The following is a 14504-nucleotide window of genomic DNA, read 5'->3' on the forward strand; positions in this document are numbered from 1 at the left end:
CAAAATAATCCGGAGCGTCTTTTTACCACCACCCGTGGGTTTTCGTCCTAAAAAGTTGATATTATATGCATTTTTGTTTTGTTTTGAATCAAAAGATATAAAAAGTATATTTGAAAATATATATATATACCATATTTTTTTGTCAAACAGTGCCTGTTTTTGCTAAAGAATATATTTTCATTATTATTAAACCGGATATACATACGCAGGTGTTGTTGGTCACCTTCCTAAAACGTGCATTACCAAAATTTTTATTTGAAAAGCAAACAAATTATGTCTTCAAGTTCAAGTGAAGGTATTTCTTCAGATAATGATTCTGAAATTGAAATACTAGCTACAGAAGCTTGTAATAAGATGAAGAAGTTGTTAGAAAAATCAAATAACACTGGGAAAAAGAGACAAATGACCCGGACTGGTAATAGGAAAATGAAATGTGACACTATAAATGAAAGTGAGGAAGCACAATCTAGTCCAAACACTTTTGACTTTGTTATTGATAAAACACCTCTAAGGTTTGGGAATGACGAAGACACCAAAACATCACAACATGCTACAGAGTTGGGGACTGGAATACCAGAGACTGATGACAAAGCTGAAGATAATCCAAGTCTTAATTCAAACAAAGCAAAAAAGAAAGTGTAAGACATTAGTTACCTTAAGGAATCAGGCTGTGTTTGCCCAAAAACATGTCCACCCCAAAGCAAGTTTGCCCTGTTTCTCTTTTGGCAAACTACACATTCAGATCTAGTCTGAGATTACTCTGAAGTCCAAGGTTAGGCAGTCCAACAGCTGTTTTGCCAGACAAGGTAAGGCCATTGGACGGTCTCAGCTTGTCTGGAAAAACAGCCATTGGACAATGTTGGATGTCAGTGTAATCTTGGACTAATTCAGACCCAAAGTCCCTTTGCATCCTACATGTTCGCATCCTTTTAATTGCTTTTTTGTCTAATAATTTTGTTGTCAGGCTGTTAAAAACAATTATCTTGCATGTTTTTCTTTTAAAATTTTAATTCTTTGTACTCATACCAAGCTAAATACATGCAGTATTTACAAAATGTACATGTTTAACCCCACCGCAATTTTGTGCCTGTCCCAAGTAAGGAGCCTCTGGCCTTTGTTAGTCTTGTATATATTTAATTTTAGTTTCTTGTGTATAATTCAGAGTTTAGTATGATGTCCATTATCACTGAACTAGTATACATATTTTTTAAGGGGCCAGCTGGAGTTTCTCGCTGCATTGAACATGTCGAAGACCCATTGGTGGCCTTCGGCTGTTGTCTGCTCTTTGTTCGGGTTGTTGTGGCTTTGACACATTCCCCATTTCCTTTCTCAATTTTATCAAAGCAATTTGAAACAATAATCATGATTTTCAAAGAAACAACAATGATTATACCATATTTTATAATAGCTGTGTAAATACCAATTAGCAGTAATCATTCATACATGTTATAAGAATTTAGAATGATCAAATCAAGGATTTGTCCTATATAAAAATCCTTTGATTAATCATCAAATTAGTTCATGTAATTATACATGTAATACATGTAATCAATGTAATCAGGTAATACAATAGACAATAGACAATATTTATTAGAACAAACACATTTACCTTAAATGGTTATGGCATACAAAATTAAGACAATAAACTGACAATAGTTAATTATATATATATATAATTGGTTAAAATAATATACATGTACAAAATGTAAGAGTGACAGTGGTATTCACAGCGAGGAAAAAAAAACCTATAAATTTGGACAGTTAACATATTATTAATGTTTATCATGTTTATGAACAAATAAAATAAGAACACAAACAAAGATTAGGTTGCATTTTAAAAGAAATACAAGTTATACCATGTTATACATGTACATGTGCAGATGTTCTCAATAAAAAACAATCATTAACAAATGATTAATATACATGTGTAAATAAAAAAAATGATAATATGATAATGACCCAATTTTTATTCACGAAAATACAAATATTTTGGTACAAACATATTTATAGAATATATTTGATAATACAACTGCATTTCGAATAAAAATTTGAGGTGTGAACATGTAGGGTGCAAATATGAAAACACTCGACTTTGACACTTTCAAGGAAAACCTCTGGTCATACTTCCATCCCGAGACCAGAGACACAGTGATGCTGTAAAGATCATCCTTGTTTTTATCCTGCACCAACCACAATTTTAAACTTGTATATAGTTAATTGTTTTTTGGTGTTGTTGATCACAACTTGTACAGCGCCTGCACTTGATGACACAGCATCAGCTTGATGGTATATTTTCCATTGCTGATTAAAGAAAGAAGAAGAAGATGAAGATGATATATATTGGAAACGGATGCTTTCTACCTTAAGCACCATTAAATTTAATTTTATTTCATTGTCCTCCTACATGTCCTAGATGCACATTAGAATGTATAGTGCTGTAGACCTGGAGATATAAAAGTACACATAAGGTTAGAGCACTGCCTTTAGATCGGGAGATTAAGGCTTCAAATCCCACTGGTTTTATCCATAGATTTTCACAAGATTGGTGCAACAAACAGCAACCACTGAATTACAGCTTCCTGTATTGGGACAGGCACATGCATACATAATGTGGTGGGGTTAAACATGTTAGTGGGACCCCAACCCTCCCCTAACTTGATTATAAAAGTACAACATTAGAAAGAACTATAAAAATCAGTTGAAATAGGCTTAACTCGTCAGATGGATACAAATATAAATAATTCTAACAAAAACACAGAGGGAAGGTGGTGGTACTTGTATATCCCAACAACAAAAATCACTAAGTACTGATATAAGAGTTCTCACAGTAAAATTGTCATGATTGAATACTATAAGTACAAATGGTACATATACATGTACATGTATATGATCAGTTAAATTTAAATTTTAGGGGAAGTTTATCATCAAGTTTGCAGACAAAAATACAGATATCAGATAATTATTTCAACACCACATCTGATAAAAAATCAAATAAGAAAACTAAATCTAATGTAGCAGATTTAGACGAGGTATGTATTTTAGAAACATTTATGTGTAGTTGACAGACAATGTTAATGGTGTAACTGTATTGATGATGATGACGATAACTATTATCTTCAACTATGCCATCCTCTATTGGTCATATTAGACCAGAAGCTTGCTTACCTGATAATCAGAGTAAACAATCTGTGTTTTTTTCATTTCTATTGCTTTCTTTAGTTTTATCATATTACATGTATAAGGGTCAAAACATATATTTTTGTATTTATGTTAAAATAATTTAATTTGATTAAACCATATATTCATAAATTATATTTCCATTATGCAGCCTATGAATGAATTGAAGTTGAACACAGCACCTGTTAATTACAAATGTTATGCTTAAATGATAGACCCCATGTTATGTCATTAAGTACTGCACACAGTGGTCACTCGTCATATATAAAGGAGGGTCTATCTATTGTGTCAGGAAATTTCATAACTGATTAAGGTTTTAGCAAAAGCTTTTAATAACGTTTTGTGAATAACAAATTTGCAAATTAATGTTAATTCAAATTTTTTTGCAATGGTTGTATAAATATTATATTGCAAAATACTGTGATGATATAGGTTTCCAAAAAATAAAAATGTACTGTTTCCACAGTTTATTGATAAATTCTAAAGTTTATCTTACACTTATGAAAATTCATTCTGACATCCTGGTAATTTAAGCATGTTAAGTGATCAAATGTACAGTATTGCTTTCTTCAAAATGATAGTAACCCTTTGTCATTTAGAGTTAAGGAGAGAGAAGCTAAAGATTATAAAGGTATGGTCAAAACAAACTGGCAATGCCATGGCAAAAAAAATCAGAGACAAACAACAGCACACAAAACACAAAATAGAAAACTAAAGTCTAAGCAACAAAAAACCTTGTAATGATCTCAGGTTGGTATCAATGTTCCTAAAACACTATTAGTTTTTACACCCCATTTGGGGTTTGGGGACAGATTTTTTCATACTTACTTTGTTACATAAGAAGAATTGTAATACTGTTAATTCAGAAATTATTTCGTTATTTTTATTTTTGCGAAAAATGCGACAGGGTTACAATCGCAATGATTTAAACTTGGCATTTTGACATTTTTATGTGAACTTAACAGGATTTTTCTCAATATCAGATTATCACAAAAATTGAAATAGCATTTTAGTCCAAAATTGTATCATAAATGCATGCAATAATTTCTAAATTTAAAGTAATGTTTTACCTAAATTTGATTTTGTAGTTCTTTTCTCTGTTTTTGTAGGTGATGAAGAAAAGTGTTATAACTCCAGATTTTGAAAAACAGTTTTCACAGAAACCTTATGAAGAAAGTGTCAGACAACAGAAAAAACAAAGACGGGTCAGTTTGTCTAATATATACATGTATTGCAATGACTTGTGTCAAGTTGTGACCACAGTTTTTATCCATTGAAGAGCATATTCAATTTTTAGCAGTACTAGTGTAAAATATTCAATTGATATGAGTTTCTGTTTGTTGCATTCAGACAACTTTTAAAGTATAAATGTTAATCTTCAATGAAGTGATATAATTCATTAACCATATAAAAAAGGGTCTTTAGTTTTGAGGTCCTAAATTTATGACCATAATACTAAGGTCAAGGTCTTCAATGATGTGAAACATTTAAATATGAAAACTAGCAAATAGATATTATTTCTCAAGATTATATATCTTAAAAATGATATCATGGTTGCATGATTTCCAAACACAACCTATACACATTATGTTAATATGTGAGTTTTTTATACCCTGTAACCTTTAGAAAAAATTGAAATAAATTTAAAACAAAATTAATTTTCAGAAGGAGAAAGCGAAGACTAAGGGAAATGGCTGGTATAACATGGAAGCACCTGAAATGACTGAAGAAAAGAAAAATGATTTGATGGTTCTCCATATGAGGAAAGCAGTGGATCCTAAACGATTTTATAAAAATAATGATACAGTGTCATTACCTAAGTTTTTCCAAGTAAGTGTGACACAATTCATTCATTAGTTTCGAGTTTAAATTTTTGTATTAAACTTATCATTGAATTTGCTGCTTTCTGAGGCTTTGGATGAATTGGAGCTTGGTGGATATTTTTTTTATGTGTGTCTGCATTTGTGGAAGATGTATAATCCTGTTTTCTTCAAAACCTCTGTTTTTGTTAACCGGATTTTTGTGACAAAAATGTCGGTTATTGATTTGGGGATGTACGGCGGTCGGGCGGGCGGTCGGTCGGGCGGGTGGGCGGGAATCAAATGTTGTCCGTGCATTAACTCATGAACCGTTCAACCAAAGCTTTTAAAATTTTAGTATGTTGTTACTGACAACTAAATGAAGGTCAAGTTCAATAATGGCGATTTTGACTTTTACCGTTCAGGAGTTATGGTTCTTGAAAGATTGAAAAATGGAGTTTCCAGTCGTGTCCCTGCATTTACGCATGAACTGTTCTACCTAAGCTTTCCAAATTTTAATATGTTGTTACTGATGACAAAATGGAGATCAAGTCCAATAATGGCGATTTTGACTTTTACCGTTCAGGAGTTATGGTTCTTGAAAGATTGAAAAATGGAGTTTCCAGTCGTGTCCGTGCATTTACGCATGAACTGTTCTACCTAAGCTTCCCAAATTTTAATATGTTGTTACTGATGACAAAATGGAGGTCAAGTTTAATAATGACGATTTTGACTTTTACCGTTCAGGAGTTATGGTTCTTGAAAGATTGAAAAATGGTGTTTCCAGTCGTGTTTGTGCATTTACGCATGAACTGTTTTACCAAAGCTTCCCAAATTTTAATATGTTGTTACTGATGACAAAATAGAGGTCAAGTTCAATAATGACGATTTTGACTTTTACCGTTCAGGAGTTATGGTTCTTGAAAGATTGAAAAATGGTGTTTCCAGTCGTGTCCGTGCATTTTCTCATGAACCATTCAACCAAAGCTTTTGAAATTTTTATATGTTGTTACTGATGGCAAATTAGAGGTCAAGTTCAATAATGACGATTTTGACTTTTACCGTTCAGGAGTTATGGTTCTTGAAAGATTGTGAAATGGCGTTTCCATTCACGTTGTTGCATTTACTCATGAACCATTCAATCTAAGCTTTTCAAATTTTAAGATGTTGATACTGATGACAAAATGGAGGTCAAATTTGATATTGACGATTTTCACTTTCACCATTCATCAGTAATGGTTCTTGTGATATTGCCAGGACACAAATAAATATTAATAAATCCGGTTTGCTGTCGTTGTGACAGCCTCTTGTTTTGTGTTATTAGGGTGTTGTCTTTATTAAAATATGCACTGCATATTCTATCATTCATATTCTTATATATTTATCATAAAATAAAATTGAGAATGGAAATGGGGAATGTGTCAAAGAGACAACAACCCGCCCAAATAAAAAACAACAGCAGAGGGTCACCAACAGGTCTTCAATGCAGCGAGAAATTCCCACACCCGGAGGCGTCCCTCAGCTGGCCCCTAAACAAACATACACTAGTCCAGTGATAATGAACGCCATACTAATTTCCAAATTGTACTCAAGAAACTAAAATTAAAATAATACAAGACTAACAAAGGCCAGAGGCTCCTGACTTGGGACAGGCGCAAAAATGCGGCGGGGTTAAACATGTTTGTGAGATCTCAACCCTCCCCCTATACCTCTAACCAATGTAGTAAAGTAAACGCATAACAATACGCACATTAAAATTCAGTTCAAGAGAAATCCGAGTCTGATGTCAGAAGATGTAACCAAAGAAAATAAACAAAATGACAATAATACATAAATAACAACAGACTACTAGCAGTTAACTGACATGCCAGCTCCAGACTTCAACTAAACTGACTGAAAGATTATGATTTCATCATATGAACATCAGGCACAATCCTTCCCGTTAGGGGTTTAGTATCATACCATCATAACATATATGAGAAGAACATAACCCGTGTCATGCCAACAACTGTTTTTAGAATAAATGTGTTTAGTTCCGATGCAAAGACCTTATCAGTGACTCAATATTAACGCCAAAATATGCAATCTTTAATGCCTTGACAACAGTATCGTAATTATATCCCTTAATAAGTCTATTCAAAGGTTTTGTAAGTTTCTGAGGTGAATACTGACACCTTTGTGCTTTATAAAGAATATTACCATAAAAAATTGGATGTGAAATACCTGAACGTATTAGAAGTCTGCATGTTGAGCTATATTTAGGAATGATGTCTTTATACCGATGATAAAATTTAGTAAATATTTTGACTAGTTTGTGATATCGAAAACCCTGGTGTAATAATTTTTCAGTAATACATAAATTTCTCTTGTTAAAATCTAAAACATTTTTACATACATGAGCGAATCGTACAAGTTGAGATATATAAACACCGTAAGATGGTGACAAGGGAACGTCACCATCTAAAAACGGAGAATTAACGATAGGAAATGAAAAATCATCCCTTTTATCATAAATTTTAGTATTCAGCTTTCCAATTAGTGATATAGATATCAAGATCGAGAAAAGGGCAGTGGTCATTGTTAGTATTAGCTTTATTTAAAGTAAGTTCAACAGGATAAATTTCATTAATATACATACTGAAGTCGTCATTATTGAGAGCCAAAATATCATCCAAATATCTAAAAGTATTATTAAATTTGTTTATCAGATGTTGTTTGTTCTTAATTGTAAACAGAAAATGCTCATTTATTTATACAATTTATATTTTCAGCTTGGAACAGTGGTAGAAAGTTCTGCAGATTTCTACCATTCTAGGGTTCCTAAGAAACAGAGGAAATCTAATATGGTAGAAGAACTTCTAGCTGATGCTGAATTTAGAAAGTAAGTGTTGATTTTAAAGTCAAATAAAGAATGGAAATGGGGAATGTGTCAAAGAGACAACAAACAGACGAAAGAGCAGATAACAGCAAAAGTACTTTTATTTAACAGAAAAAAAAACAAGCTTCTCCCTAACCCTTACTATATGGTATTTACTGCCTCTATAGAAAGAATGTATATTGTTTGACTTTCGGGTTGATTGCATAATTTTGAATATTTTTTACCAACAAATGATCACTTATTTTATCACACCTTCATTTCAGAATAGAGAATAAAATGGCATATTTTTTGATGCAATAGGTTTGTTAAATTGGTTATCTACACTTCATTTTTTGAGTACTTAGAAAAGGCTTTATAGCTATTTGGGAATCTGTGACACTTGACATGCAAATTTGCGAGACTTGACCCATTAAATTCATAATACAATTACTTATCTGTATGGCATTAACAATATAATTTTTTTATTTTTATAAAAATTTTCTTAGAACCTCTGAATGTCCAGTATTGGATTACAAATAGGGATATTGTGTATTCAAACTAAGATGAAATCCTCATCCTATAGTTGTACTGTAAACAAAACATATAAAACATAATAAATAAACGAAGCACAGACATTTATGGTTGAATGCAAATACAATTTTATCAGTATAATTAACATTATTTTTCACTGATTACTTATTTTATTCCTTACAGGTACAACAAAAGGAAGTATGTTGAAATACAGGAACAGAAAAGGAAAGCACAAGGTCCTTACAAACACATGAAAAGACTCAAGAAAAATAAAAGATGATTATTGTATATATTATAGTTTGATTTTTATATGAAATATTGTAATATTTTATATACTATGATTATATCTGTCAGTGTGCAGGGGTGGATCCAGCCATTTTAAAAAGGGGGGGTTCCTAACCCAGGACAAAGGGGGGGTTCCAATCACATGTTCCCATTCAAATACATTGATCGTCCCAAAAAAAGGGGGGGTTCCAACCCCCGGAACCCCCCCCTCTGGATCCGCGCCTGTTGTCCCAAGTTTAACATGAAACACATGGATATCTAGAATGAAAATATGAAAGTACAATGAATAGATTCAGGATGCCCCATTATGTAATTTCATTTATTTAGAATTTGTCACATTCCTTTAAATGGAATTTGGTTTTAGTTATTTTTCAGACATTCACAATTGTCCATCATTTATATTTCACTCTCATATTCATTCAGTAATGTAGCACATGGTTTGTAAACCCTGATTCAAGAATATCTGTTTTTAGGTTCAGTGACTAAAGATAGAAGGACATAGATAAAATTTATCATAGGATACCCTACTGCCTTTAACAATGTGTAAAACCTATAGTAAGCTATAAAAGATCCCAGAATGATGCAATATTAAAGAATTCAATAGAGAAAATCATCTTGATATTTATACCCCTGTCTGAAAGAGGGGGTATAATGTTTTACCTCTAGCTGTCCATCTGTATGTTCACTCCTTCCATAAAACTTGGTCTTATTTTTCTCAGAAACTACAAATTAGAGTTTTCTTAAAATTGACATCATTTTACAGTATTTATAACAGTGCATTATATAATATCAAAATTACGCTTTACAACATATATCCATTCACATATATAAATATAAACAATAAAATTGTTTTTGACCAGTTTGTCATTCAGTCATTTTCGTTTCTAGATGCCAACTAAAATGGTTTTATATATAAGAATGGAATCTTATTTGAATGTTTTGTCACATATAATGAGAGGAAGATCCCTTTTACTTTTGGTCACCATGTCAAAGGTCAAGTTTGTAGTTACTAAAAATAGACTGAAATTTGTGAAAAAGTGGTTTATGGATGCTTGATCAAATAACACATATGGAATTGCTAATTATATTATCTCTTTTAAACTAACGTTAAGCCTATTTAAATAATACTACTTAACATCATATTCATGCTTCTGATTTTAATAATGCATTTAAAAAACACTTACTTTTAAAATTATGATTCCCAAGCCTATCGAACATGTAATTTATTTCTGTCTCTTGCCATTTTTACATTACATTACTGTTAAAGTCCCTATATTAATGCTTATATATAAACTCACGACTGATTGAATAAACACTGGATATTATGATGGAGGATACTATTCATTCATATTTTACAGAGGATTTATTGTGTTTAATGTACAGATACTTTTATAAATTATCGGTCTCATCTGGGTGCTCCTAAACAGGAGGGAATTATGAAAGAAGAAGAAGAAGCAGCCTAACTTTTATATGTTGTCCTATATACTAGAATAGAAAGGAGAGCTGTGATGAAGGGGTTAGGGCATCAGACTATTAACACAAAGGTTCCTTGTTCGATCCTCGTTCAGGGGAGAAAATTTCAGGGACTGAATATTCGGCTCTCCCTTGACACCATTTGCGAGTGTGGTCTCGAGAATCGATGATTGTCCGTCGGATGGGGACGATAAATGGCTGAGCCATGTTAAGACAGCAATATCTCTTGCATGTAAAAGACACCCTTGTAGATTTCTAAAAAGAGCAGGCTAATGCTGCTACAAGGTAGTACTTGCATCCGCAAAGTGGAAAGGGATTAATATAAATTGTAATAACTTGTTTCCCAATCTTCTATTAATAAATGTTTAAATTAAAGAAAGAAAAATCCCCGTGGATTTTGTTGATACAATGTATATTATGGTGATGTCAAATAAAACAATCCGCAAGAAAAGTGGATTTAGGACGAATTATATGGGGTTGCGACCTTACAAAGAAGTAGACTCATGTACTTAGAGTATGGCGTTAAAGCTCCCTATTGATTTTCAATTCTCTTGGTCTAAGTTCAAGCTCCTGCAACAAAAAGATTTGTAGGAGACAATATTCTTGTTTAAAAGCATGATTTATATTTTTATAAATTTATGCATACCAAATATTCCTTACCAACGTAGAAAGAGCAATTAATAGCTTATATGTGACTGATCACGAAGCAAGCCACAGACGGCAGGAGAAACGGTATCCAATGGACCATGTTCACCTAGACTTTGCCTATCCCACAGCCACCAACACATACAGGATAAACTAGCGCAGGTTGAAAAGAGAGCAGCAGAAACACCAACCACAATAAGACCAAAGTTTAAAGTCAAACACCAAGTCCCTAGCAAGCCTGCTGATTAACACTCGAGCTTTAGAAGAAGTGGAACACTTTACATTCCTTGGAAGCGTAGTGGATAATCTCAGAGGTTAAGATATAGATATAAAAATCAGAATTGGCAAAGCTAGATCTGCATTTAATATGATGGGATCAATTTGGAAAGCAAGAAACATCACATGCAAAACCAAAATACGCTTGTTCAATTCCAATGTCAAAACCATACTCTTATATGGAGCTGAGACTTAAAAACAACAAAAGTAAACTGCTTCAAAAGCTTAAAGTTTCTTATCAACAACTGTCTCAGACGCATCCTTAACATCAGATGACCTGAGAAGATATCCAACCAAGATTTGAAGGAAAAGACCAACCAATCCGCAGTTGATGAAGAATTGAAAGATAGAAAGTGGCGATAGATAGGACACACACTGAGGAAGCCAAAGATTTATATAAGAGCCTTACAGTGGAACCCACAAGGGAAGCATGGCAGAGGCAGACCAAGATGCACGTGGAGAAGGAACGCTGCAGCCGAGATGGAGAAAGGAGGGTATAAATGACATGATCTGGAGAGGCTATCAAAATACAGAAGAAGGTGGAGAAATATCGTTAGTGGCCTATACTCCACCATGGGGCAACATGATTAAGCAATAGGTTAACATATTACTGGTATTCTGTTTTCTATTTAACTTTAGGATGTTAACGTTTCTACATGTCTAGATGCGATATGAGACAAGTTATTTTCCTAACAATAATTGTTTTAATATAACTATGACTTTGACCTTAGATTCAGTGTTCTTGAAATCAAGAGAGAGTAATCCTGTCATTATAAATTTCTAAAAATCGTAGCGAGATAACGGTTTGACAAAAAAACAATACCTATACTTACCTATACTAGTATTTGATTTGTCATCCTTAAACCAAATTTTCAAAACATTTGCTCTCTTTTTAGTAATGACGTTTTTTTTTTTTATCTTAAATGAAATGACATCAGAAGCAATAGAGAAAGTTCTATACTTAAATGTAAGACAACAGTCTCTTATATAGTATAGGATATAGCATTTGGATTTTAAACCCCTTTATGCACATAGAAAAATATCAAGTATGTTGGAATCTTGATAACGTGAGACTTCCAAAGGCCATATCACTGCGTAACGCGGATGATCACAACACATACTGTATAATAGGATCAACCATGATATATCTTTTATCATTGTGTTTATTATTATCATCAATTAATGGTGAGGTTGCTAAAAGTCATTATACTACCAAGAAAATTCGTAGATTGTGATCTTCATGCTGCGAATGAGACCCATATGAATACCCTTCTGTGCAAACTTCTATAAAGAATGTTTTATTCACCATATTGTATTAATAAGATTAGCCAATTCACTGCTCAAGATAAGCATTTCAACAAATCACTTCTCTTTGGTTATGGTTAAGTCAAATTAACACGTGATTTTTTGAAGTTCGAAACTTACTGCAAACGTTGAACAATTATAACCAAAAAGCATGAAGAGTAAAGTCAAACCAGCAGCAATTCAAAGGGATGAATACCATTCTGATAATATAGATATTTGTAAAGGTGTTGAGGGGTCTTTAAAAATATTCACTATTCAATATTTATATTCCATTAGGTTAAACGAACATTTATTTGTTTATTTTTTTTTATAAAACATATCCTGATATACATTGCTATAAATTAACTGTTATTAATTCTCGTAATCATACATCTGGTCGATACTGTTCATTTATATTTTTTGAATTGTAGAAAGTCATGCATGTGGTCCTCTGACTGTTCATGACGTCTTTACACTAAATCTGTGGGATGTAAACTACACGTTTTTTTACGAAAAGAAATGAGAAAAGTAGTTTTCGGAAGTTCACCTAACACCTAAATTTACAAAAAAGATATTAATGAAGGAAACACACAAAAAAAAAAGTTGAACAATTATAACCAAAAAGCATGAAGAGTAAAGTCAAACCAGCAGCAATTCAAAGGGATGAATACCATTCTGATAATATAGATATTTGTAAAGGTGTTGAGGGGTCTTTAAGAATATTCACTATTCAATATTTATATTCCATTAGGTTAAACGAACATTTATTTGTTTATTTTTTTTTTATAAAACATATGCTGATATACATTGCTATAAATTAACTGTTATTAATTCTCATAATCATACATCTGGTCGATACTGTTCATTTATATTTTTTGAATTGTAGAAAGTCATGCATGTGGTCCTCTGACTGTTCATGACGTCTTTACACTAAATCTGTGGGATGTAAACTACACGTTTTTTTACGAAAAGAAATGAGAAAAGTAGTTTTCGGAAGTTCACCTAACACCTAAATTTACAAAAAAGATATTAATGAAGGAAACACACAAAAAAAAAAGTTGAACAATTATAACCAAAAAGCATGAAGAGTAAAGTCAAACCAGCAGCAATTCAAAGGGATGAATACCATTCTGATAATATAGATATTTGTAAAGGTGTTGAGGGGTCTTTAAGAATATTCACTATTCAATATTTATATTCCATTAGGTTAAACGAACATTTATTTGTTTATTTTTTTTTTATAAAACATATGCTGATATACATTGCTATAAATTAACTGTTATTAATTCTCATAATCATACATCTGGTCGATACTGTTCATTTATATTTTTTGAATTGTAGAAAGTCATGCATGTGGTCCTCTGACTGTTCATGACGTCTTTACACTAAATCTGTGGGATGTAAACTACACGTTTTTTTACGAAAAGAAATGAGAAAAGTAGTTTTCGGAAGTTCATCTAACACCTAAATTTACTAAAAAGATATTAATGAAGGAAACACGCAAAAAAATGACGTTTCCAATTTGAATTAAATCGAGAGCGTCGACAGGATAAGCGTGTCCTGCATGCTTCCAAACTCAGAATAAATGTCACTATCGGGATTATTTTGTCCTTTTTTCATTTTTAGCTCACCTGGCCCGAAGGGCCAAGTGAGCTTTTCCCATCACTTTAATTGCGTCCGGCGTCCGTCGGTGTCCGTCGTCCGTCGTCCATCGGTGTCCGTCGTCCGTCGTCCGTCGGTGTCCGTCGTCCGTCGTCGTCCGTCGTCGTTAACTTTTACAAAAATCTTCTCCTCTGAAACTACCAGGCCAAATTTTACCAAACTTGACCACAATCATCATTGGGGTATCTAGTTTAAAAAATGTGTCCGGTGACCCGGTCAACCAACCAAGATGGCCGCCATGGCTAAAAATAGAACATAGGGGTAAAATGCAGTTTTTGGCTTATAACTCAAAAGCCAAAGCATTTAGAGCAAATCTGACAGGGGTAAAATTGTTGATCAGGTCAAGATCTATCTGCCCTGAAATTTTCAGATGTATCGGACAACCCGTTGTTGGGTTGCTGCCTCTGAATTGGTAATTTTATGGAAATTTTACTGTTTTGGTTTATTATCTTGAATATTATTATAGATAGAGATGAACTGTAAACAGCAATAATGTTCAGCAAAGTAAGATTTAC

At 32.7% G+C, this 14504-nt stretch overlaps 1 protein-coding gene across 1 annotated transcript; it reads left to right on the plus strand.

The window, feature by feature from the left end:
* The first annotated feature begins 184 nt into the window (after positions 1-184).
* Positions 185-8652, plus strand: LOC143062834 (deoxynucleotidyltransferase terminal-interacting protein 2-like). Its single transcript, XM_076234644.1, has 6 exons — positions 185-638; positions 2912-3029; positions 4287-4382; positions 4843-5007; positions 7748-7857; positions 8548-8652. The coding sequence occupies exons 1-6, from the start codon at positions 274-276 to the stop codon at positions 8642-8644; spliced, it is 951 nt and encodes a 316-aa protein (XP_076090759.1). The 5' UTR covers positions 185-273; the 3' UTR covers positions 8645-8652.
* The last annotated feature ends 5852 nt before the right edge of the window (positions 8653-14504 follow it).

This window comes from Mytilus galloprovincialis, chromosome 2, assembly GCF_965363235.1.
Source record: "Mytilus galloprovincialis chromosome 2, xbMytGall1.hap1.1, whole genome shotgun sequence".
NCBI classification, from domain to species: domain Eukaryota; kingdom Metazoa; phylum Mollusca; class Bivalvia; order Mytilida; family Mytilidae; genus Mytilus; species Mytilus galloprovincialis.

Coding starts and splice junctions, on each gene's coding strand:
- LOC143062834 (XM_076234644.1), top strand. CDS start 274: ATGTCTTCAAGTTCAAGTGAAGGTATTTCTTCAGATAATGATTCTGAA. Junction 4,383..4,842: donor AACAGAAAAAACAAAGACGG/GTCAGTTTGTCT, acceptor ATTAATTTTCAG/AAGGAGAAAGCGAAGACTAA. Junction 7,858..8,547: donor GCTGATGCTGAATTTAGAAA/GTAAGTGTTGAT, acceptor TATTCCTTACAG/GTACAACAAAAGGAAGTATG.